We start from the raw sequence: 27,090 nt of genomic DNA, 5'->3' as shown, positions 1-27,090 counted from the left end.
AGGCCCGTGTGGGAGATGCCAATGCCGACTAGCCGGCCCGTGCGATACCCGCTAATACCGCACGCGGCCCCGCCCCCCGTGGCCCCGCCCCTCCCGTGACGCAGCGGCGCTCCCCGTGCCGCCGGAAGCGCCGCCGCCATCATGGGGGGCAAGAACAAGCAGCGCACCAAGGGCAACCTGCGGGTGAGCGCCGGCACCGCGGCGGCTGCCGCCCCGACGTGGCGGCGCCGCTCGCACCGGGAGCGGCGGGGGCAGCGCGGCCGGGCCCCGGGGGTGCCCTCGGGCCGTGCCGGGCCCCGGGCCCCGGGGGGGCTGCGGCCGCCCTGCGGGAGCCGTTCCGTAGTTTGGAGCTCGCCTCGGTGGGGGAGAGAGGGGTGTCCTCGGTGCTGGGGCTTCCCCCGCGGAAAAAAAAAATGGGTTAAAAAAAAAAAACGGGCGCGTGGTGAGCTCGAAACGTGGCTTACGTGCCTCGAGGAAGTTGGAGAATGCGGTGAACTTCGGCAAGTTGGCGTTAATTAAAAAAAATCGAATCTATGGCTGTCATTAAGAATTAATGGGTATTTGGAGTGTAAGGGGTGACAGAGAACCTTAAAGCATCGTTCGGTCCTAGGACAGACTTCCAAAAAGGCCGCTCGTATGATGAGCAAGGAGTCGACTTAACTGGGACAAACTGGATGACAAGTTGAATTGCAAAGCACTCCCTGTAACGATGATGGGGTGTCATTACGCGGTGTTACACACGTACCCTTTTGCTCCATTCCTCAGAATTCTTCTTAGCCCTTTAGAATCGCAGAATCATTAGGATTGGAAAAGACCTCCAAGATCATCTGGTCCAACCATCACCCAAGTACCAATGTCACCCACTTTATAGCATGCTTTGAAGCACGTTTTAATTGTCCCCCATGACAACATGAGCATTCCTTGGGAGCTGTATTGCGATACACAGTAACACAAGAAGAACTGGAAAAGTAGTGAAGGAGGATAAATAGTTCCTTAATAAACTGTTAACTTATGGAAGGGCTTTTCTATTTTACGTTTTCTGAACGTGTGTAAAAGTAAAGTAGCTTCTCGTAAAGTATTCATGCATTAAAGTCATGACAAAGAAATGGAATGCTGATTCTACAGAGAAAACTAATTTTCTAGGTCAAACTTCTATATTTAAAGTATGGATGGCCTTTTTTGTGAGGCTTTGTTTAAATAGAAAGCTAATTATGTAACGTAATGATTTACATTATATATTCACTAATCATTATTTTGAATGCCTGATTCACACAAAAGTAAATAAAGTAACTGACAAGTATAACTGACGTGTGTCCGTTTTTTGTCAGCCTTCTAGCAGCGGCCGAGCCGCAGAGCTCCTCGCCAAAGAACGTGGAACAGTGCCTGGCTTTATTGGCTTTGGAACGTCTCAGAGTGATCTCGGATATGTTCCTGCAGTTCAAGGAGCAGAGGAAATAGACAGCCTGGTGGATGCTGATTTTCGAATGGTGTTGCGAAAACTCTCTAAAAGGGACATCATAACAAAATTAAAAGTAGGTGTATCCTTTGTCCCCCATAAAAAAAGTATTTTTGTTGGAAGAGCATTCGTTTTTTCTTAAGGATGGCAGAGAAATCTAACATGGTAGCCAGTTGTATGTTTGTACCAGTAAATTTACTAGAGTTGCAGTACAGAAGGTGCCTTGGAGGACTTATAGGTCTGTCAGGCACTGCTGACAGAGCATTCATAAAATTAACTCTATGGATAACCAATTGCTAGAAATGAATTGATTTTGGAAAATAGAGGCAGTGTCTAGTAGAAGCTGGTAAACTAGAGAATGTGTATATCTGACACTTCTTAAATCATGCTGTTGATATCTTGGTTTTAGGCTATGCAGGAGTTTGGGACGATGTGCAAAGAAAGAGAAGCCGAAGTGGTTAAAGGTGTCCTTCCGTACTGGCCAAGAATTTATTGTAAAATTTCACTAGTAAGTACTAAAGTATCGAAATTAAGAACTTTTCTGGATACTTCCTGTGAAAACCTGTAATGTGGTCCTACTGATATATTTAAGTTTGTTGGAATTGCTGGCTTATTCTAGAAGAAAATTAAAAAAAAAAAAGACGAAGAAAAGTAGCATTCTTTGTTACTGAGATGTTTCCATATAGGCAGTAAGTGGAACCTTGAACTGTTGATGCCTGGGCTGTAAGTGCTGTTTGTTGGGCCTTCATCTTAAAAGGATTATAAAATATTTCTTCTCTTGAAAAGTTCTTTTATGTAGATACCAGAACAGATAAAGAGAATGTGCTGTTTTGTTAAGAAAATTGTATATCTTTTTGATCTAAGATTAATATCTGGCCAGACTTATTATTAAATATGTATATATGTAGCCAGCTAATCCATAATTTTCTGATAGAATATTTAATACATCTGCAAACTGTCTGGACTGGATACTGTTCTGAACATGATAGTGAAGAAGATGAATCACTATTCTGTTCATTAAAGCAATTCTTAATGTTTCTTTTGGGAGCCAAGAGCTTAGACAGTTATGATGTTGTTAATGCATACACAAATAATGGATGGCTGCAAATAAGTGATACACAGTTTGTGTAGGCTTATGCTTGTTTTAATCCAAAAAGCATCTTCAAGGCTTTCTGTTTTTTTTCTTCCTTTTTTTTTTTTTTCCTTTCTGTTAGATGGTTGTATAAAATGGCGATAGCAAGTGTAGTTATGGATATCAGGAAAAGGTAACAATTCTGGATGTGCAATATATTGGGAATATGTTGGTGCTACACTAGGACTCTTCCCTTGATGTAGGGATACTCGCGTATTTTCAGATCCGCATAGCTTGATTCATTGCAAAAATGGCTGAACTAAGAGACAGCTTTTTTTTTTGTCATTTCTGTTTTGAACTACTTGGCATTGAAAATACACTTTTTGCTTTAACAGGATCATGATCGCCGTGTTCGAGAAGCAACGCAGCAGTCTTTTGAGCAACTGATTCTTAAAGTAAAAAAACACTTGGCACCTTATTTAAAAAGTATCATGGGATACTGGCTGATTGCTCAGTGTGACACTTACTCCCCTGCTGCTTCTGCTGCAAAAGTAGCTTTTGAAAAAGCTTTTCCTTCAAGCAAACAACCCGAAGCCTTAGCATTCTGTAAAGATGAAATTCTTAATGTAAGTTAGTATGTCTTTAAAGCTTTGTGTGAGTATATGTCAGCTTTTAATAGGAGTTTAAAACTCATCCTTCCCCCACCTGTTCATGGTTAAATTTCAGTAAGGTAATTTTTTATTTCCGTGTAATGATTCTTGGTCATCAGATAATGTTGCAGGCAGATGGAATAATGATGCAAGAGTAGTTTATCTGCAGTGGTAGGTGATTAAAGAATGCTGAACACAAACATAACATCATACACAAACATAACGATGTTGTTTTGTCTCAGTTTGGCTTCTTTTTGCCAGAAGCATGTCACCACAGGACTGCAACTTACAAAGTATTATGAAGTTTTGATTCAACCAGTACAGTACCACAGGTACTGTGTTTAACAGAGGTCCATTAAATTGTGTCCTTTCTCAGTAGCATATCTAAAATATGTTTAAGAGACTTGACTCGGTTTCTGAAGTTTTACTATAGAGCTGTTTCTGAATAAACTTACAGACTATATTATTCACGTGGAAGTATTAGGTTCTTTCGTATGTGTGTATATTTATATATTTTTTTTCTCCCCTCCAGGTTCTTCAAGATCACCTTCTGAAGGAAACACCTGATACACTCAGTGATCCCCAGTATGTTAGCCTGCTTTAATGTGTGTGGTTTAGGTCTTGGTCTGTATTGGGTTCATTCTTGTTCCTGGAGGCAGTGGATTTAGTTCTGTTTCAAAAGACAGAATAGTTACATGAGTCCAGATCCCAGTAGCTTTCTGTGGGACTTAACATTTCCAAAAGCATTTATACTTATCAGTCATCCAATTCTTTTTTCATATCTTTTAGAAATAGTATTTATGAACAGCTGGAAGACAGGATGACTTGAAACTCTTTCTAACACTTTATAAAGTGCTTTGTTACCCTTAGAACCTATGGAATGCCAGTTGATTAATTTGCATTTTGCTTTTGTTTTGTTTTTCTTAGAACTGTACCAGAGGAAGAAAGAGAAGCCAAATTTTTCCGGATTTTGACCTGTTCGTTGTTAGCTTTAAAAAAGTTGCTTAGCATGCTGCCAAAGAAAGAGATGCAGTCATTGGAGGAAAAATTAATGTCACTTCTGTCTCAAAACAAATTTTGGAAATATGGCAAACACAGCACACCACAGGTAATTCTGTTTTAATTATTTATTTTGTTGGATTTTAGTTGAAGATAATGCATTGAACCTAAGCGGGTACTAATTCCTTCTGTTCTCCACGAATGATCGTTGTAGTTTGCTGATTTATGTTTGAAACAGTCTTCAGATTTCTAGGTCTTAAGTAGACAACATTGTTTTAAAATTTGTCTAATAGGCTAATATATTATTTCAGTATCACAATCATCTTCTTAGCAGTCTGCAGTCCTTTCAAATTCATAAAGAAGAAAAAAAAATAGTTTACTGCATGTGCTCTTAGTGCTTCTAGATTTTCGTTTTTAACTGTTTTATCTTGCTACTGCCAAGACCAATAGCTACATAGAGTGTTGAATTTATTTTGGTAGTTATTTATTAAAACGTTTTAAGGTGCTTTTGGAAAAAATGTGCCTTTCCAGATATATATTATAAAATGAAATGTTTAACGTGTCTTATTCCTGAACAAATGAATTTAAAATTTTAAACAGGTTTATCAAATATTTATTTTTATTAATATTCAAACCTTTGCTGATGTGCTAAAATACAGGGCTGCCTGTTGTAAGTTACTTTAACTTTAAAAGGACTGTTATAAATCTATGTGTAGTGGCAATGTATTGTCATTTGCCTAACATTTTTATTTTTCTTTGGCCTGTCAGGTTCGTTCAGCTTTCTTTGAGCTGGCTTCTGCTTTTTGCCAGTACTTGCCTGAGCTGGTGAAAGGTGAAGCACCAAGAGTTTGTCCTGCTGTTCTTCTCAGCATTGACGACAGTGATGCAGTGGTGTGTCCTTTCCTTTGGGAAGCTGTGCTTTATGTTATTGCCACTGTTGAGGTAATATAATAAACCTGAGGGGCCGGTGTTTTATTGGAATGTCACACTTAACTTTTGAGTGAGCGCCAGAGTTCTTTGTGAAGGGAGAATAAGGAAGAACAGTTTGACTGTGTTTTCCTCATAATTATTAACATGAATTTATCAATGGGACACACTCCTTCCTTTCAAAATTCCATTGATTTTAAACAATACTGGAACAGTTTTATTGCACTAGCTTCTTAATATTCACAAGCTGAAATAGGGAGAAAGTAATTTTTAAAAATACCTGTATTCCTTAAATATTTGAAAGTCAATTGAAATTTTACAGTAACTTTCTTCAGCTACAGTTTAGGGAGGTAGATTAAATGTCTAGGTAGGGAGTTCTTCTAAGTCAACGTACTCTCATTTAATTTACAATAAATATGTTTCTTTCCATAGGACTGTTGGAGTCATGTAAATGCCAAAAAGGGAGTTCTACCAAAGCTATGGACAGTGCTTCGTGAAGGTGGACGAGGCCTCGCTACTGTTATATACCCAAATCTCTTGCCGTTCATTAGCAAGGTACCTCCTGGCATCACAGAACCAAAGCTGGAATATTTCAGAACTTTTTTCAGCTCTATAATTCAAGGGTATGAACCACAAACTGTATTTATTTGTTTATCATAGGTCTCTTTCATGTTTGGGAACAGAACTAATCTTCTTTTAAGCATTTATATCCTTTGACTTGGTATGTCAAGGATATTGACATATCTTGATATGTCAATCATTTGATATTAACTAAATATGCATCATTTATTTTTGTGGAAAAAACTCTTTCCATTATGATATTTGAAAACTGTAGTTTCAAAATATTTTTATCCAAAGCTAGAGTCAATCCTTTGCAGCTGTCCCTGTCATCTTAAACCTTCAACCTTCTTTTTTTTGTTATGTATCCCTTGCCAAAAACATAAAACTTTGACAAGGAAAGATAAGAATGTTTATTCTATAACTTTTAAAATGGAAAATGAATTTAAAGTTGAGTGACTCTTGAGATACCAGGCACCTCTCACCAGTGCAGAGGTCTCACTTTTTATTACAGAGGTTAGTGAAGATTAGCGTGGTGGTTGTGAAATTTACTGTATGCAGGAAGTTGAATTCTCATGATATAGATTTTAAAGGATTTGAACTGCTATCATATTTTGCCTTTAAAATGTGAAAACCAACTGTCTATCAAATGTAATTTAAATATTACATATTTATGCATTATATACTCAAGCATATATACATCATTTTCTGAAAGACTAAAATACAACTTATTTAAACAAAATTCAGTTCTTGATTTTTGGGATGGTCATTAACAGAGTTCTTGGAGAAAGTAGTTATGTAAGGATTGGTTTTGAAGAGCATATAGAAAATTGCAGATGAGTTTTGACAAATAGCTGAAACAGTAGACAGTATACTTGACTGTGTTAAGTTTCCTCAAGTTACATAGTTCCCTTCCTGCACTGAATGCTAAAACAAAATTAAAAAGTTATCTTAATGTAGTTTATATTACATGCCTGGACTTACTGTTTTTAACTCTTTGAACATGTCCTGTTGCATTTGTTTCAGTCTGACACGTGTTTTAATATTGGTGTTGTCTGGATAAAAGCAACATACTCAAGGTTACCTTGTGCATTGAAGTGCACGTGTACTGGGCTTCTCAGAAGCACAGATAACTGAGTGTCTTCCCCCAACCAGTGTTACCTTTCAACAGGTTGTCAAGCGAGCGAGCAATAGCCAGTCCTTCAGAAAGTTCAGCAATTATAACTGCGTTTATGGAATGTTTGCGCTTTGCCATACTACAGAAAGTAAATGAAGAAGATGACCAAAGACAAATCCATCAAATGCTAATAAATGACCAGGTATTTATTAAATATTTGTGTGTATACATTTAATAAAACAACGTTAAAGAAAGGTGAACATACATTTCTGTGAAGACTTACTTCTCTGTTGAAAACCTCACTGAATTTTATGGAAAAAAATAATACTGAAGTTGTTCAATGTTTTTCTTGCTATAAAATCAGCCATACCTCTGCACAGTTTAAATTACATGAAAAAAGGAAAAAAAAATGAGCATCCTGTATATTTTTATTATGTATATAAGCATGATTCTTTCTGAGGCTTTTGACATTGGTTCTAGAATGTTTTTCAAATTGTTAGTATTTCCTGGTATTACAAAGAACAAAATACTTACCTAGTTGGATCAATGTTCAATGTTCTTTTTTTTTTTCCTTTTTTTTTTTTTTGTCTTTATAGCTAGTTCCTATCATCGATGCTGTACTTCAGGAGCCCAGGTTACAAAATGGACCACTATTTTATCAAATAGCAGAAACACTGAGCTCCTGGGAAGCTAAAGCTGAAGTCTCCAGTGATGATGGTACAGAAGAAGTTTTCCAGAAACTATTGACAAATTTTTGGGACCGTCTTTTAAAATTGTGTGTGCTTCATGTTGATAAGTTGGATGCTGATGAGAAACCATTGTTTGCCTTATCTGGTATGCTAGAAGTTCTTCAGAATCCAAAGACTGCTACAAAACCAAACAACAGAAAATCTGTGAAAATCAAATTTAAAGATGAGGGTGAATCTGAAAGGAACACAGAAAATGGAAAGCTCACAGAAGTGAGAAAGAATAGTGACTCTGAAATTCAGGCTGACCTACAGCATAGTTCACTTCTAAGGAAAGAACCACTAGAAAATTTAGTCTGTAACCTTTCTGAATTGAGTATTGTGTATGTCAATGAACAGAAGTCAGAGCAGCATTTGAAATTCCTTTCTGCCCTGCTCAGTTCTTTTTCTTCAGACAGAGTTTTTCAAGTACTTTTAGAGCAGGGAAATGACACAAGCTCTACTGCTGAAGCCCAGAAAGAAACAAAAGTTCATCGTGAAAATCCATCTGTACAATTTCTTTATATGAATGTAATAACTTGGCTGAAAGAAGACTGGAGGAAAGACACACAGTTTCTGGTTGATATTTTGTACAGTGTGCTTAATTGTTGCAGCAGTAATGATGAAAGGAAAGTCATTCTTGATGATTTAACAAAGGTATTGTAAATTTTCTTACTAGATTTTATTGAAGTTACTACTCTTCATGGACTGTGGTTGATGAATCTTTATTTTGGGGATGTGGAATGGAAGGTATTCTACATGAATTTGGACATAAGTTCAGTGTAATGAAGGTAGACTTAGAAAATGTTGACGTTAAAGTGTTGGAGTGAAAGCTTATGAGATATGTCTCATATATAAATATATTTACAAATATATAAATAACATCAGAAATTCTCTATTCTTATCTGCTTCTTTATACAGTGTGCTTTTATATCGGTTGTCAGCAACCCTTCTCTTAAATACCGTCCTTTATTGGTCTATGTGATGGAGAGAGACTTGAGAGGCAAAATAACTAATCAACTAATCATTCTAGTGGGAGGTGTTCCTGCCCGTGGCAAGAGGGTTGGAATTAGAGGGACTTTAAGGCCCCTTCCAACCCAAACCGTTCTGTGATTCAATAACTTTATTCCTGCAACTTAGTAATTCGTGCTTATCTTCTGCAGAAAGTGAAGTTGTAAAACAAGCAAACAAAAATAAAAATATTAAATGCTTCCAATTCAGCAAAGAATTTCTGTTAAATTTTATGCAATTCTGTTTTCCTTCCAGATGGATCTGAAATGGATTATTTTTCTTCAGATAATTCAGAAGGTACCTCTTCTTTATTGTTTTGCATGGTTTTGAATATTTCCCTGGTTTTAGCTTTGCTTATACGGGTTAGAGTGACTTTTTTTTTTTAAGTAATGATAAAATCATGTAATAATAGTTTCAGTGTGTTGTTTTAACCCCATTTAAGTCTGGGGTTAGTCTTTGAAATTAAATAATTTTGTGTATATATATATATATATATGACAATGTATTTACATATAAATATATACTTAAAAAGCATCTTTTACCTTCTGTTTTTGATTGATTTGCACTTTGAACCAGATATCTGATTCATTTCTGGTCATTCCTTTGAAGCCAGAGAAAATAGGGTTGGGTATTAGACTGATAATTTTAGATATATCATCTATATTAGTCATCTAATCATCATTCTCCATTGACTATCACTGTGTGCATGTTTGCTTTGAAAATGGGTATGTATGCTCATGTATGTTTTTTAGAAAGCCATAAAATAGTGGCGGATTAGGTATCCGTCACTATTTAAGGGGGGGAGGGAATTATCACAGACACATGCGCTTAGAGACAAGGCTTTTTGTGACGTGATACAATTCCCACTCTGCTTTTGTAGGTTTTATGTATTATTTCTGATGCCTGAATATTAATCCTATGCTTAGTAATAAAAGTTAATAACCTCAAAAGATTATTAGAATGACTTTCCTGTGATTCAGGCATGTTCAAGTACAACAAAACTTTCCTTAGTCTCTGACTGGCTGAAAGGAAGTACGCTTGGAGAAAGACTTGTAATGCTGGCAGATGATTTGTGTCACCTCGGTTTAAAACCCGTACCAGCCTCAACACAATCAGCCTCTTCAGAAAGGTGGACCGTCCTGAGCTTGGTGTTGTCACAACGCTTTAAAAATGGTAAGCATGTTTATTCTTTGGACTTCATGAAATGTAAATACTGCACTTAATTTTGTAGAACATCGGAAGGAACTTGAGATCTTCCAGAGTACTTAATTTCTAACATCTAGTCCTCCTCCTATTTTTTTTTTAACTTGAGCCAAACATCATGCCCAGTTTAGTTTCATAAGCACCATGTGCATCATGATCATCACATTTTGTTTTGTTTTTTGTAGGTAAACGAAGGTCAATGTATAAAGAACAGATTCAGATTTGCAAGTTTGAAAAATTGAGGAGAACTTCAGTAGATGGATTTATTAGCTGATGTGCTGTAAAATAATACTGGCTTTTGAACAATACTATCTAAAATTTACCTTCAAAAATAGAATATAAAAATTGGTGGTTGTGGACCCATTGTGGGTTGGTTTGCTTGTTAAAATGGATTGCCAGAAATTAGGAAGACATAAAAGGGATAGAGGTATCACTCTGTATGTGCTCTGTTGACATGCCTTTTGTTTAAGTTGGTTTAGAGAAGGGATATTTGGTTATTTGGACCCTTGGCTATGTGATCTGAAATGGCTGTTGAATAAGAACGAGAGTTTAGGCATACTTTAGACTGAAACTACTTTGTTGCTTGATTTTTACATTCAATATTAGTAAATAAAAAACAAGTGCGTATTAATATGATGTCTTTGAGTGATTATGTTTGTCAGGTTATCAAAGCACACTGTCCTTTTCTTATTTCTACTAGAATCTTTGATTGGGGAAACTTACGTCGAAAAGATTATTGATAAACTTCAAGCGGCTCTATCTAAAGCTAGAGACCTTTCAGAAGCTGGAAATACTGAACCTTCAGTGTCTTTCATCTGCGATGTAGCCTCAAGCTTTTTCAGCTCAGTTAAAGGGTGTTTACTGATGCCATCCTCAGAAGACTTGCTGCTTACCATCTTCCAGCTGTGTGCTCAGAGGCAGGATGCTACACACTTAACAGGTAATTTGAAAAAAAAAATTTATATTTCTGACCACCATGAGTTTAAAATTGTTCCACAACTGGAAACCTACATATTTGCCTGTATGACAGTTATCATACGTAATCGTACAGAAAAGAGAATTCTTTTCTTGCTCTAGTACCTTTAGACATGTGATTATTGCTGTAGGATATAATTTCTTATGTTTTTTTCTGTAATAGATTTACTTGTATGTAAGTTAAAACACACTTGGATGTCTGGTGTAAAGTCACTTGTCCATCAGCTTCGGAGTATGCAGAAACAGAGCAGCACCTTTTTGCTTAAATCTGCACTGTGGATCAAGAATCAAATTCAATCTTCCACATTGGATGTTAAAAGGTAATTGTAATATCCATGTCCATTTCATAATACACAAGATGTAATACATCTGCATTGTTTACTTTTTTCAGCCTGTCAGAGGTGGGAACTGTGGCTTATAGCATAATTAAAACAGCATGTAAATAGCATTGTATATAAGGTATAAAAGAGCTGGATTTTACTGCATAGTGCCAAACTTGTTTGCACCGTTTTCCCTTTTTCTCAGCCTTCAGGTTCTGATCTCTGCAGTTAGTGATTTATTGTCTGCACTTCTGGAAGCTGACAGACAGTCGGGATGTCTGGTGGGATCTTATGTTGAGCATGTTACACCCAACAGAACTGAGTGGGTGAAATTGCGCGAGTCTCTTTCTGCTGAGGTATGAAAGTGATAATTGACTTTCACACTGTAGTCAGTCTTACCTGTTTCTAAGTCTCTGTCTTTGACATAGTACTGCAGTTATGATAATACATGTATCTGTCCAGTGGTTCTTTTCAGCCTCTACCCATGCTGGAGGACAAAATCTGTATTCTTATGCGCACATTTCTCCCACTACTGGAGAAAATCAAAATCTGTGAAATTATCTTTTTCTGCATGGAATACCAGCAACTTGTTTTACAACTCAGAAATCTTGTCTGAGAGAATATACCCCAGGAGGATGTTCTTATCTTAATTATTCTGTAAGATTCTTTTTTGCAAGACACTAATATCTGCAGAAGAACATGATGTGCTGACCTTAAACAAAATGCTGACATGAATAGATTGGGAGAAAGAAATAATTTCCTGACCAACTACCAATCTTTAGTAACCCTGCTACTTTTTGTAATGTTGTATAGAGTTCTAAGGGTACACACTTATTTCTGAGGCAACGATGCAGTTTTAAGTTACTGCTGTATTTTTTTATATACTGGAGTGGGTGATCCTCATCATTATGCTTTCGGTGTAAATTTGTATCTTTCATGTTTTTCTTTTTATAATTCTGAATTTTTAACTACTACTTATATGTATTGTTAAAATGTCAATTATTTGTTCACATGCTTTTTATGTACATATTACAGTGGATGCACAAACCTCTTTTGGAAGGAAGGCTGAGTATGAATTGTGAGCATTTGGGATCCTGTGTTAAGCTATGTGGCACAACTAAACTTCCAGGGCATCTGTGTACTTCAGCCTTATTAAGTAAAATGGCGTTGCTTGTATTGGAAAATGGTATGGACCATGGAAATGATGATGCTGAAAGAAAGAAAATTGACAATATAAGTAAGTTCTAGTGATAAAACTTAAAGAAATTTTTATTTTATACTAGTTCTATATCAACATTAATTGATAATTAGAAACGAATAGGTAAAGTTTGGCATTTAACCATCAGAAATCATTCTTTTTCCCTTTACATATTTTTTTCTTAAGTTCTCCTTTAAAAGTATGAGTATGTGTAGTGCTTACATTTAAATTTAGAGCCTTTTGCTAGTATATACATGCTGTCTCAACACAACTTTGAAGTTCATTGTAGATTCAAGCGTCTCTAAAATTTAAGTTGTTCATTGCCAAAGCATGTGTGGTGCATTGGAATGAATGGGCAACAGGAACTGTGTCCATGCCATCAAATAATAGCCTTGAATGTTTAGCTGTAACATAAAGATATTTTGAGGCAGCAATTTTTCTTAATTCAACGAGGTGGAATTTCATTTCTTTTTGTTTGAGAATGCTCAGATTAGAGCCAGCATCTTCAAATTAACAATTCTACCTCCAAAAGTCTCACTGTGAAGAAGAGTGTAGTTGTTCAGTGTAGGTCCGTGTAAGCTGTTGGAAAAGGAAAAAAGAAAAACCTATGCTAGCTCTTAGCATCAGATTATTATTTTTTTTGATTTAGATCTTGATTGCCTTGTCTGCAAGAAATGTATATTAAAAAAATAAAAAGAGAGGATTTAGGGTTTAAAATTTCCTGAACTTCTAGAATAGATTATTGTAACTTTTTCTTTGTATTTTATGATGCAATTGCAGCTACCCAGTTCATGCTCTCAAGTACCTGAAGTTGTGTGTAAATGTCATCTTCTTAATGCATTAAAAATATATTAAAAACAAAACATAACCAAAAAAAAAGCTGGAACTTCTTGCATATTCACTGAGTATATTCAGTAGTTATTTTTGCTGTTTAATTAGTTGCAGAGCTGTTGTATTCATTACAATGGATTGAAGAGTTGGAGAATCCTCCTTACTTGCTTCTTGAATATCTTCATATGTTAGAAGAAATGCATATCACATATGAGAAGTTCAGTACCCTTAGTAATACAACTGACCTTCAGCAAACAATATTTGATAGGTATGTAAGAGCAAGTAAAACCTCAACTGAAGTACAACCCTGAATTGAAACACAATTCTGTCTTTGTATTTTGCCTTTTATAGAGTATTAAGTGTTACCATATTTCCTTTTGTATATTGATGCTTCATAAAACACTTTTGTTGTGAAACATCGTTTATCTGCAGTTATTAACCAGGGTCTTTCTTCTTTTGAAGGTCGGAGGAACATGGAAGACTCTGGTCCTTAACCATGGCCAAACTGATTCGTGCAGAAAACGCGGTGTCCTGTGAAATGAAACATCTTTTTAAGACAAGTGAAGGGTATCTAAATGCTGTTGCCTATGACCTTTTGTGCAAAGTTTACATTGCAAATATTGATGATGGTAAATGATACTGATTCTAATGAATGACATGTGAAGACCAAAAATGTGGTAGTATATGTATGTGTTGTGTAAAAGTGAAACACTGTAATGTATGGAATTAGTTACATCACAGAATATTAACGTGGTTGTGTGTTCATTATGAACCAGTCAACATCTTGTTTACTAGTTAAACTTTTGGGTTTGTTTATTTTTGATATTCTGCTTGCATGAATAGGTTTCTGCCATTAACAGAGGGCAGATTGCATACACTTCAGTGCTTATCAGCCTTTTTAACTGAGGAAGAAAAGAAAGAACTGGTCTTCCACTGCGTGGCCAAACTTATGACATGTGCACAGACAGAGCTCTCCAGTACTGATGGTCAGTATGTTTTCTACCTCAGCCCACTTCATTAGAATTTAAGAATGTCACTTTGTAATAATGTTTGCTTTTAGCTAAGATGTGTTAATTATAATTGTATCAATTTTACTAGAAAGAAATATCTTTTCATTTTGCATATTTCTTTTAGACTGTTTGGCATAGCGGTTTTCTGTCTTACTAAGGAAGTACAGGCTATGCTGCCTGGTCCAAAATTAGAACTTAAAAGATAGATCAAACAAGGAGTGAGGCAGTATCAAAATACTTTTAGCAATATCAGTCTTTCTGATTTAGACACATTTGTAAATATCAAAGTTTTCTATTAATCGTTTAGGCTTTACATAGCATGCAAATTATTTCTGCTGTCTACTGGTAGTGTTGTGATTGATTTTAGATGCTTCAGCATCCAAACTCTTTCGAAGTTCTTGTATAATTTTTGAACAGTTCATCCAGTGCATGGGATGATATAGTATGCTCAGTCAGAGCTCCTGTGCATGCACTTTTAACAGCTTTTGAAAAATTACTTAATGAAGTGATTGAGATGTGTTACAACATTGCCTTGAATGTCCCTTAGAAAAAATGCTAATTTTCACAAACTCACTGCTTTTCAAGAGCAGTCTTTGGAAATAATTATACAAAGTCCTTCTACATTCTTATTATGCAGTTAAAACAAACAAACAAAAACACGCACACCTTATCTTCTCTCTCTCAGTACTGCTTTCATGGTTTCCTGAACATACTTCATAAGTCTTATAAAAACCTGAAAACTTGCTTGTTTTCTTAACAGAACCGTACTTAAATTGAAGAAACTGGTCATTTTAAACTGTTGTCATCTGTCCCTTTGCAGTGTCTTCGTGTTTTCAGATGAGCTCTTTCAAATGAATGTCCTCAGAATGTGAAAATTTTCAGTATTCGTTTCATGCAGCAGTTGAGAGGAATCTTGAATCTTACTGCAGTTATAGTTTCCTTAACACTTGCTCTTCAGACTTAGTTTGTTAAGCTGTCCTGACTCTATGTGTGAACCAGTGAACCAACCAAATGGGGCCTTGAAACTTTAAACAGAAAATAGGAAGAAGAATCCTCACTGTTCCCTTGCTACTCTGTTCCTTGTACTCTTGTTTGTAACTCTGGTCTGCATTTTCCTTTCTGCTGCTTCTCATTTTCCTAGGGGTTCCTGAACAGACAATATATTCGCAATTTTTCCCATTAAGTGTGACGTAGGATGTGGGCTCACCATTCAAGGTTTAGTTTTTTTTCAGATCAGGAAAGTGCTGGTAAATTTCTTGTAAATCATTGCTGCTTAAGTGAAGTGTGTGGTTTTTTGCTATGCATATGTGGTACTTTAACTCAGTTCCGTGTTATCGTGCCTGTAAGAAACGTTCTCCAAGAGATCTGGGTGCATGCGGTTTTCCTTAAAAATGGAAAACGATGCTAATACAACTGTAGTATTTTACTGTGAAACTAAAAGCTATCGCTCTTGCAATAGTATTGGAATTCATACCTTGTGTTTCCATTTACTTAATTATCTGTCCAAATTATTGTTTGGGATACTACATTTTTAATAGCACAATTAAATTTAAATCTTACCAGGTATTTTTCTTTTTTAATTGTGTAAACCAAGTATGACTCTTATAGGAGTTTTTGGTTTAGTGGTTTGAGTTTTTTTGTTTTTTTTTTTTTTTTAGTTTGGGTTGGATGCAGTAATTTTGATTTAACAAGGGCATCTGTGGGCTAAGTATTGAAAGAAAAAAGCTTAGCTATTATCCAAACTACGTCATGATATTAATATTAAAGTATCCAATCAATTGACACACATTCTAATGTTTGTCTGCCCTGATAATTAAGACCTACTGAGGATGTTTTTATTATGTCATAGGAGCATTTGGGTGTCTTTCCATTTTGAACTCCTGCTTGAATGACAGTAGTATTGATTGTGATCATCTATTACCTGGGATACTAAAAATCATAATGTCTTGGAAAAACGATAATGAGGACAGCTTTCTCTTTAGCTGGTGGGTGCAACTTTGAGACAATTTGATAATTTTATTTTATATTTTTTCAATTTGTAAAGAGTTTAAAAACACAGGGTGGTTATTAACTTAAAATCAAATTGTAAGTTAAAACTGTCATCTGCTGCATTAATACTACATTTTCAAGCCTTTGTAGAACTGAACGGCATCCCTCAGTTTAATATACCTGTCTCTAAGTATCTAATTAGTTTACTGAAGGGAATTATATGAAGATAAATAGGTGTAAAAAAGTTGGTCTGACATTAAACCTGTAATCAAGGCTGGGAAACCAGGAGCTTGTTTATGCATCCAGATGATAACTCTTTTCCAAAGCATGCAGAACTGACCAGCTTTGCAGGTGCAGCTGGATATTCAGTTCAAAATTCTGATTCCTTATTTAGCTAGCAGAAAGAAAACTTGGGTACCAAACTTAAGTGTCTGTTTTTTAAATTTTGCACCTGAAAATGTAACTTGGAAAGCTAAACTTCCAATAAGGAGTAAAAATACACCGATGTTTGTTTGAGTGAAGTGAGAAAAACCCAAGCAACACAATCTGAAAATAATATACAGTACTGGGGCATTTGAGAGCTTTTATTTTTTAAGTCAATTTTTAATTAAAAAAAAAAGATTTTTTTTGTTGTTGCAATGATTAAGTTAAAATTGCTAATTTTCACAGTTCATGTAAGTGTTACAATTTTAGGAATCTGTTAATATAACATGCAAATGAGCTAGTACCTCTGATTATCTGTTTTGTACCAGTTGACTGACTTATTTAGGATCGGTAGCCAAGGGGGGATCCTAGCTCTGAAATACAGTGTCAGAAGCACCTAGGTCAAAGAGCCTGGTACAAGACTAATTTGTCTGAGGAGAAGCAAAGGCAAGAAAATAAATACTTGTGGTTATAACATGATAATAAGTTAGCTTCAGCTGTATTTTTATTTCAGCAATCTGAAAGAAACAAGTGCTCAGTTGCTGGGTTTCAACATAGAGATGATCCGTTACCTTCCATTGTTGCTGAAGTATTCCACAGCTCCTTTGGCTGATAATGAATGGGACTTCATCATGTGCTCCATGCTGGCTTGGTTAGAGGTAAGATGAAAGAGACTGTTACTAACCATTGCATTGCAGTTCCTAATACAATCTCCTAATGCCCTCTGAAGGTTCTAGACTAATTTTGGCTAGGGCTACTGGTAAGGAAGGAGGAATTTCAAAATTAAAAAATAGGCTAGGAAATAACTCCATTTTTATTATCTTAGTGGGCTCTCTGATCAACATTTTATCCTCAGACTTTGAAAGCTGTATGTTAAAAGTTCACCTGTTCATGTGAACATCTGTACAAAATGGGAAGGTGGATATCTGGATGATGCAGTGAAACATGGTAGAAGCTATGACATATAGCAGTTAGATTTGAACAAAGGTACATAAGGATTGCCAAGAAGAATGGAAATCAGAATGTCTTAATGACAATTGTCTTAACAGTTGTAACTTTTGGCAACCTGGTCTAGTGGAAGGTGTCCGTGCCCACAGCAGGGGGGTTGGAACCAGGTGATCCTGAAGGGTCCCTTCCAACCCAAACCATTCTGTGATACTATGAATTTTGTTTCATCTAGGGTGTGTTAATTTCCTAGTACTTTTAAGTAAGGATCATTTCAAAGATAACTTGTATCTCAACCCTAGAGTGAAACTAAGAATATAAACTTTACATACCAGGAGTGCTTATGTTGCATTTTCAGTATTGATACAGCTAATTTTTTAGATTATTCCCTGGATGTGGCAGGAACGTAGTCATCTCAGTTTAGCAAATATTTGGCATAATGTTAAAAAGAATTTTTAAGAAATTCACAGAATGCACAGAATTTTTTTTTTTTTTTCACTGAGCTTTGGCAAAGCTTATGTGTGGTTTAAAAGCACAAACAATACTAGTTTGAGGTTTGCTGCTATAGAGAAGGATGAAATAAGCCTCTAGTTGTAAGACAGCCAGATCTTCTGTTTCCAAAATCAAATCAGCAAGACAGTGGAAGATACCACCAGGGCATGGAAACTTTCATGTGATCTTTCTTGGTCTCAGGATTAATCTTACCTGTGCAGTATGTGCCTTAAAACTTTATTTTTGTAAAAGAACTTTTACAAAAAAGTTGTTGCATAGATCAAGTGCTTAGGAATATTTTTAAGATTTAATGATATTACTGTTTTTTTCCAGGGTGTGAGGGATGAATTTAGTAAGTATAAAAATTAAAAGGAGCTGCTTTAGGATAAACAAAATATTCTCCTGATAATCACTTCAATAACTTCCAGTTTCCAATAATGCATTGTCAGTTTCTTCTTACGATTTGGAAATGCAGGCATAATATGGATTGTTTTATATTTGGGAGAGAAAAGTGAGCTCACTTCATGTGCAGTTTTGGCTCGCTTGGCTCTACAAGTGCAACAGATTGTCTACAGTTGCATACATTTCTATTCAAATCCACTTGGTGGCAGTTTCTGTCTGTCATTATAAAGAAGGTCACATAAGGGAAGCAATCTAGAATTTGAAACATTGGTGGGACTTAGAAATTCGTTTCAGCATGTTTTATTAAAGTACAAATTACATTTTCAAACTTTCTTATCAAATAGTTATAAAACAGTCTTTGCAGCTGAATCTTCTGTGAAATTACTCGTGGATATAGACGGGGAATGTGAAAAAACTATTTCAAAGCAGATTTGTAATTAAGAAATGTTCCTCTTTTTTTTTTTTTTCCTCCTAGACAACCTGTGAAAACCATTCGCTCTATCATATCCCACTTGTGCAGATTTTTGCTTGTGTCAGTTGTGACTTGGCATCTGCCCTTAGTGCTTACTTTGAATCTGCAGCTCCTGAGACTACTGAAAACCTTCCTGTGAACTTGATCAGTGAATGGAAAGAATTCTTTTCTGAGGGAATTCACAATTTGCTGTTACCTCTGTTGGTGAAAGTCACAGGCGAGTATATGGTAACTGGCAAGGAGGCTATTAGTTAGTGATACATATCAGCCTATTCTGAAATAGAACTTGCTGGGCCATATTTTTCAATTTCTAGGAATATTATTTTAACATAGTTCATTAAAAAATAGTGCTTTCCTGAACACATGTTAATTAGTAAAGGAATTATATTCTTTGGCTCTTAATATTAGATGAATTCTTCTAAACACAATGTGAGTTGTTTCTAATTATTATTGTTTATGATATCATCTGCACATTCTGCATCACAGCTTACCTGTCTCTGTTTTAAATAGGAGAAACCAAAACTGCGGCTGAAGGCTCTTTTCAGAACTCTGTATTAACATCTTTGGGTGAAGCTCTAACTTACATATCAAAGGACCAGTTGTTAAACCATAAATTGCCAGCGAAGTTTGTTGCAGGCCAGAAAACAAATCTTCCCGATAAACTACAGACTCTGTTAAACACACTGTCTCCATTGTTGCTTTTCTGGGCTAGACCTGTACAGATTTCTGTCTACCACATGTTGTATAAGTAAGAATCAACAAATTTCTCACTCCTCATCTCCTTCCCCTGCTTTTTTTTTTACTTTTTTATTTTTTTCTCCAGTATACCGTAGAACACGCACTTATGTTTAGTAAAGTTTTGTGTCATTATGGGAGAAAATGCTTAACTGGGCAACTTGTATTCTGGATCAGAGTATAGGCTCTAAAGCTATGAATGCTAAATTTAATTATAAAAGCAGATTAAATATATACTGAGAAATTCTACTGCGGTACATGAAAATACAATTTTATTTTCTGTACCATAGTTACAGATAGATATCAGTGTTGTAACTAGCAGGCTATTTCTTTAGCACCTATTTTTAATGCTCATAAATCCTGAAGTGTAAACTGAAACATTCCAAGTTTGATCTGGTAACCACAATCTCATTAAACAGCAAGACCATTTTATTTTCACTAATTTATGTAAGAAAGTGAAAAAAAATATGTGGTATTCTTGTGAACTTTTTTGGATATCTTTAATTACGGAAAGAATACAGAATTTGAAAAACAGTATGCATTTGACTTCTCAAAATGCAGGCTGCAGAGCAGCAGACTTGAGCAGAAGAAGCAACCATTATACTTCTTACAACTTAATGCCTCAGTATAGCTTTGTTCTGAGATGGGGAAATTTATTTTAGCATGACTTGGGATGTTTAAAAGGTTTGGAGAAGAGCTGAGCAGGGCTACAAGCTCTGTCGATCTGTAACCAACTTCGCATGACATATCTCTTAAAGATTCTTTACTTAACAAAAAGGTGTTAATAAGTATTTCCCTGATTATATTGATTATCAGTAATGTTGACATTGATAATCAAAGAACTGTACATTACACACATACTATGAACATAGTAAAAATTAAATTTCATTTCTTTTCTGTGTTTCTGTAGATTAATGCCTGAATTGCCTAAATTTGATGATGAAGATCTCAAATCCTATGGTGACGAAGAGGAAGAATCAGCATTGTGTGTATTTTTTCCTCATTTTTTTACTACCGTTTTCCCTGTTTTTATTATCTGTTAGAAAAGTTGATGTGCAGCAGAGTAGTGTCTGTCAGAAGATGTTAAAATAAAAAATTAAGATGGTTATGACAGTAGGGGTATAAATATTGAATATATAAAATAAAATTGATTAAATCTGCCTTTGTGCTAAAACTGGAAATAACATTTTTAATGTTTAATAGTTTTCTGGGTACAGTTACTAGAGTAACTGGAGCATATATGTTCCATTGTACAATCTCAAGAGTTTTTATATGGGACTGCTGTATTGAGAATATTTCTAGTTGCACAAGTAACTTCAATTTCCTGGATTGTTCCTTTTAGACAAACTTATCCAAGAATTAAATTAAACGTGAAGACCTCCAAAACTGACCTGGGTGTTTTATACATCTTGAATCTGATAAAGTCAACAGTTTGAAGAGGGAATACAATAATTGATTTAAACAAAAATTAAAAAAAACTTCAGCCCAGCAATTAATAGCATGTTTTACTACAGAGCTGCAAAAGATGTTATAATGCATTGCTAAAACCCACACCCAACACATTCAATGGTTAGGAGATCCATTGTTCAATTGCTCTTTTGTTGGTGGCTTGACAAAGAAGAAATTGAAGCGTTCCCTGACATGGGTTAAATCAGCTCAGCCATAGACCAAATTCACATTTTCAGATTGGGATCAGCATTCAGTTTATGTTCTTCTTCTGAAAGGTAAAGAGACCAACGGTCTGTTTCAGGAAAAAGAACTGGTAAAATCTAGCACTAGTGTGCCAATCTGCAAGTAAATTTTTCCTGTAATAAAAGACCTCCTTAGATGTTCTACGTACATGCTTTTACTAAAAGGTTGCTAGGAAGGCTGTGAATATAAATTCAGTTAATGCTCTACTGAAGTTTTGAGTTTACAATGCCAGATAACGTCTTTCCATAGATCGCCTCCAGCTGCTCTTATGTCTGTCCTTGCCACTCAAGAGGTCTTACTAGAAAACATCCTAGAATGCATTCCAGTTGGAGAATTTGCAGTTATTCAGCCCTTGAGTGATGAGTTCTGCCTTGTTCTTGGATATCTTCTCACTTGGAAGTTAACATTAACTTTCTTCAAAGCGGCTTCTTCTCAGGTATATACTCAGAGCATTTTCCTTTAAAGTGAATTTCTTAATACGCTCACGTGGTTTGAGCCTTGAGGTTTCATTCAGCCTTTTTATTCTTTTAATTGTGCATCTTCCTACCTCCATTTTTTGTGGAATTAGTGGGATTCTGAAAGCATCAATAGATCTGTATTTCTGTATGCTATAGTTAGGGATGGCAATATTAGCGTTGATAAAAATTTAACATTCATTAATAGATGTTTCTTTTTGCCATTTTCAAACAAGTTTGCTACATTTTATGCTTTTCTAGTTTTTTAGAAGTTTGCAGAGAGCTAAATCGTTCTTAACACAAATTCCAAATCTCAGGATTGCTCTTCCTCCCGACAGAAACGTATTTGTATTATTTGCAGAGAAAACTATTTTTATTAAGTCTCATCTGCTTTTTGTGTTGGTTTTTTTTGTTTGTTTGTTTTTTTAACACTATCAGCTACGAGTTCTCTATTCACAATACCTTAGAAGAACAAAAAGCTTGAATAAACTGCTTTATCACTTGTTCAGGCTTATGCCTGAAAATCCTGTCTTTTCTGGGCCAACTTCAGAAGTTCCGAATAAGGATACAAAGACCTTCTTTACTGAAGAGCTTCATTTAGATGTCAAAGGTTAGTAAAAAAATGGCATTTGTGCATTTGAACGAGTTTTGATACTGTTGAAGCTTAAATATGCTTTTCTGTTTAAAAAAAATAAATTGAAAATGCTTCATTGAAAATGCTATTTTATGTACCCTTATAAATTTTCATACACCTTTTTATGTACCTGCAAAGATACTGAGTTTTCATTTTTTATTTTTGTGCTTGAATATCATTGTATGTTGCAGAACTGTTTATCTGGATGACAGTAAGAAAGGTAGAAATAGGGTAGTTTGGGGAATTACTAACACAGCTTCCCAAGAGAAGGATGTTCCTTATTTGTTTATATACTTGCATAGAACACTGCAAACCTCAGATGTGCTCCAAACATCTTACTGCTTGATCACTCCGAAGTGAGTAATTTGTAATTTCTAGAATGTAAAATTATTCTTGATTTCTGGTAGTCCACCTAGAGTTCATCTCTAAATTAGAAGATGCATTTCCAGCTACGAAGTGTTAATCTAAGAAACTAGAGTCATAGAGAAAAGTGGAGTCAAACAACCAGTTATAGTAACAAAGTTAGAAGGAGCAGGTAAATTAATTTCTTATTACCACAGTTATATATATATATATTTTTGAATATGTTGTGAAAGAAGCAACATTTGTGACTAATTTGTTAATAGTATTTCAACATCCTTTTATTTCTCTCGCAGGAACAGGAGCCCTGTCATCCCAAATTCCACACTTGGCTTGTACTGTGTATCATATAACTTTGAAAGACTTGCCAGCCATGGTTAGGCTTTGGTGGAATAGCTGTGAGAAACGTGTCTTCAATGTTGTAGATAAATTTACAAGCAAGTATGTCAGCAGCGTGCTTTCTTCACAGGAAATATCTTCTGTTCAAACTAGCACACAGTTATTTAATGGCATGACGGTTAGTGAGACTTCTTGTTATTTTTTTTATTTTTTGCACATCTATAGAGAAATGTTGCTTCTCAGAACAAGACTGTATGACAGTATTTTATATGATTTCATTTTTGTTGTTCTATATGACTGATGAGAACGTAATTTAGCTTGCTATCTATATAGTAAGTTGGTGTATATTAGAATAAGTTGGAAAAAAATTTTATGAATGTTTTCATTTTTCATTCAGAAAAAAATTTTATGAATGTTGGAAAAATAGAGGACTCCGGTAAATGCAAGATTGTTTGGTTCATTAAAAAATATAATCAGCCACTAGATTGGAAAAATGGCTGGTAATTTCTTTTCAGATTGCCAATATATGAGAACATTTCTACTTTGAGAAAAGTGTTTTCCTGGTCTAAGAGAATTATTTAATGTAAGGCTAGAAATGGTGTGTAAATCTCTCTGGTTGTGGAGATTTTTAATACTTGCATTTTTTTTCATAGGTAAAAGCTCGGTCTGCTGCACGGGAAGTCATTGCTACCTATTCAGTTGATGATATATTTATTGAACTAATAATACAGCTTCCAACAAATTACCCGCTGGGGTCCATAACAGTTGAGAGTGGAAAGAGAGTTGGTGTGGCTGTTCAGCAATGGCGCAATTGGATGCTACAGTTAAGCACATACCTAACGCATCAAGTGAGTTTAGAGAAAGCCCCTAGTTTTGAAAACGTAGTCCTGATAATAGAAAAATTTTCCTAATAATATAGTATTTAGATTTATATAATGACTCTCATCAGATTTCAAATGTGACTTTATAGATTTGATCACTCTTATCATCTGCTTTTCTCCAGATGCTAAAACAAAGAGGTAGGTAAAATTACCTGCCTAGTAAGTCCTGATAAATCCACAGTCAAAGATGAGAATCTAGATCTCATAAGGGATGGGCCAGTGTTCACCCTATGCCATTCTAACTATACTTTGGAAAAGAAACACAGTACATGAAATTCTAAAAGTTTGGTGGTTGTTAAGTTGCACATCTTTGGCTAGAACAAAACAAAGAAAATGTTGAATGAAATTTTTGACGTTAGAAGTGCATTCCTTTTGTTGTGAGAATTACTTGCATTTCTAAAGGTTAAACTACTATCTGTAGTTCATGGGTTGGCTTTATAAATTACTGCATGTAATTTCAGATTTTAAAGTATAGAGGCTTTGTTTCCTCTATGTGCTTGTGAATTAACAGTAAGAATACTCTGAAGGAGTGCTATAGTATATTAATAACTGTTTTTTCTCTGTTAGAATGGAAGTATTATGGAAGGCTTATCTTTGTGGAAAAATAACGTGGATAAACGTTTTGAGGGTGTAGAAGATTGCATGATCTGTTTTTCAGTCATTCATGGTTCCAACTATTCTCTTCCCAAAAAAGCTTGCAGAACATGTAAGAAAAAGTTTCATTCAGCTTGCTTGGTAAGTAGCTATGCTAAATCCTTCTAAATAGGCAAACTATTTATTAATAGTTTGAACTAGATACCTCTAGTGAAATGCCATCAGTTTCTCATTTTGTTGTTGGATTATCTGGGATTAAGTGAATTCCTAAAAATTTGCATGGATTTTGTACTAAGCTGCAAAGGCATGTAATGAGAGAGGAGTTTCTACACTAAGCAGATAATAACTGTTTTGTGTTCTAAGATTCAGCCGTTACATCTATGTAGGGTGTAGCAACAGCATTTTGATGTTAGCAGCTCAGATACGGGAACAGAAAAGTTTAAATTTAGTTTACACAGCATGCTCTTCAGTAAACCCTGCTGATCTGTACAATTTACAGTTAACTATATCCAAGTCATCATAGGCACTGGTTGCGTGGTTACTGAGTATGCTGGTACAGGTTAGCATCTGTATTGCCATACAATAGAGGAATTCATGCTGCTTTGAAAACATTACTTCTGTCTGAAATTAGACTGGACAAGAATTCCTTTGTTTTTCTTTCATTTGTTTGTTCAGTATAAAACTTTTGTGCTTTGTGTACACACACAAATACATAAGAGGAAAGGATTTTTAACTGTTCTTTGGCTTTTTTTTTTTTAAGCAAAATGAATATTTTGATAGTTAACTTTATTGGCAAGTAATGCTTGTTACAAGTGATAAATCAATATTCTTGTTAGTCAACTTGCATTCATATATTAAGCACTCATACTTCTCTTTCAGTACAAATGGTTCACATCCAGCAACAAATCCACCTGTCCGCTTTGTCGAGAGACATTCTTCTGAAATAAAACGGTCTGCCTTATTTCTGTGAGCTATGTCATAAATGAAGAGGGGACAATAAACAGTATGTTAAAAGAAGCAAACTACTTGGAAATAATGTCAGTTACTTTAAATTCTTGACTAGTGGGATATGACACATTTACCTCTGGACTGTTTTTTGTAAAAGTTTGAAGATTCTTCTTTGATATAAAGAAATATATAAGAATAATTTATTTTAATTTGTATATTTTTAAGATATTAAGGTATGTTAAAAATTCAAAAGTAATGTAGGGTTATGTCTAAAAAGTGGTGTTTAAGCCACAACATAGTTGATTAAAACCTCTTATTTTAGGTATATTCTAACATGGTGGTATGTGCTTAAGCCAGATCATGCCTCCTAATGTAACAGGTGAATTTAACATAGGTGGTATAAAGACTTGATTTTTTGCTGTTATATGTTAAGGCATGGAATTAGGGCGATAACTTTCAAATATAAAATTTAAAAATATAAAATATAAAATTAAAAAATAAAAATATAAAATATAAAATTTAAACATAGCATGCTCTAAATCAGTGTTTATAAATTGAGCTTTCACCTTTAACCATCTTATATTCTCAAAAATCCTGAGCCATCCAGCACCCTAAAAACTTGAGTACTCTGAAGCCTAAGTGAGTAGAGAGCCCAATCATTCCTGCATGACAATGAAAACCACTACCTATGTAGTGCAGACTGGCCTTTAAGAAGACATACAATTCTTGTGTTGTGATCAATTCTTGTGTTGCCATTATTGCAGTTAATGTCTTCATTAGCTGGCACATAAAATACCACTGAATTTACCCTCTACTTCCAGTGTCCCGTAATAAGGGTTCTAAGCGAATATGACAGATATATCAGAATTTAACATTGTCTTCATTCCACTAGTCTTTTTTTTTTTTTTTTTTTTTTTAAGCAGCAGTAGCGTACTAATATGTTCTAACTTGGATAGTATTGTTCTGTGGTGGATTTCTTTGAAAAGTCAATAAAAGGGAAGGAATAAATGAATTTTGTCAGTCTTTGTAGTCTCTGGATTGTTTTCTCTTCCTCTGTGTGGCAAATTACAGAAATGAATGGTACAAATCAAACTACATCTTAAAATTGTCTTTTGATGTTGTGACCTTTGCACAGCACCCTAACTTCAGTTATCCTTCTAGAATTGTCTTAAGGAGGAGCAGCAGTACAGATATAACACCAAAACCATAATTCTTCATAAAAGCAAAATTAGTGAGCAGAAAACCTCCTTTCCTTATAGTAAGGGAGAACTGAACAAAACCAGAAGTGTTGCTTAGCAAAGGGTCTGCTGTCAACTATAAAAGATTCTAGAGTTAGGGGGCTGTTGAACTGAAGTGTAACTTATAATTGACCAGTTGGTAAGTTGCAAGGACACAAACTGCTTATATTCTTCACTGGAAGTAGACTATGGAAACATGTCATTCACAGATGGCCACAAGGTTTCATCTCTGTTTCCCGCCTTTGACAGTCCTTGGACAAGATATTCTGAAGTTAAGAATCAAAGACTTGAGCCTAGCCTCACTTTGGTCAATAAAACTTACTTTGTTAGACTTAGTTCCAAGTGGTAGGGAGTCTGGTATATAACAAATATCAAGCAACAGCCTATGTATGACTGAAACTGCTTTCTACACCCTCCTCCTGGGTGTACATATTCACGT

The 27,090-nt window shown here is 35.2% G+C and overlaps 1 protein-coding gene across 1 annotated transcript; it reads left to right on the top strand.

The window, feature by feature from the left end:
* Positions 1-17: 17 nt before the first annotated feature.
* LTN1 (listerin E3 ubiquitin protein ligase 1) lies at positions 18-26,425 on the top strand. The gene is made up of 30 exons (XM_080596233.1): positions 18-183; positions 1,329-1,532; positions 1,866-1,964; positions 2,924-3,154; positions 3,711-3,763; positions 4,106-4,286; positions 4,946-5,119; positions 5,537-5,727; positions 6,834-6,981; positions 7,376-8,161; positions 8,771-8,812; positions 9,496-9,688; positions 10,419-10,658; positions 10,857-11,013; positions 11,219-11,369; positions 12,049-12,250; positions 13,151-13,310; positions 13,505-13,609; positions 13,886-14,028; positions 15,902-16,037; positions 16,979-17,123; positions 18,779-18,992; positions 19,286-19,523; positions 20,421-20,495; positions 21,452-21,638; positions 22,096-22,267; positions 22,948-23,168; positions 23,644-23,838; positions 24,439-24,606; positions 25,345-26,425. Exons 1-30 carry the CDS (start codon positions 142-144, stop codon positions 25,405-25,407), a joined length of 5,316 nt encoding a protein of 1,771 aa, XP_080452359.1. The 5' UTR covers positions 18-141; the 3' UTR covers positions 25,408-26,425.
* Positions 26,426-27,090: the final 665 nt, after the last annotated feature.

Source organism: Anser brachyrhynchus (assembly GCF_964034855.1).
Source record: "Anser brachyrhynchus genome assembly, chromosome: 1".
Classification (NCBI taxonomy): domain Eukaryota; kingdom Metazoa; phylum Chordata; class Aves; order Anseriformes; family Anatidae; genus Anser; species Anser brachyrhynchus.
This window is presented reverse-complemented; position numbering and strand designations above follow the sequence as displayed.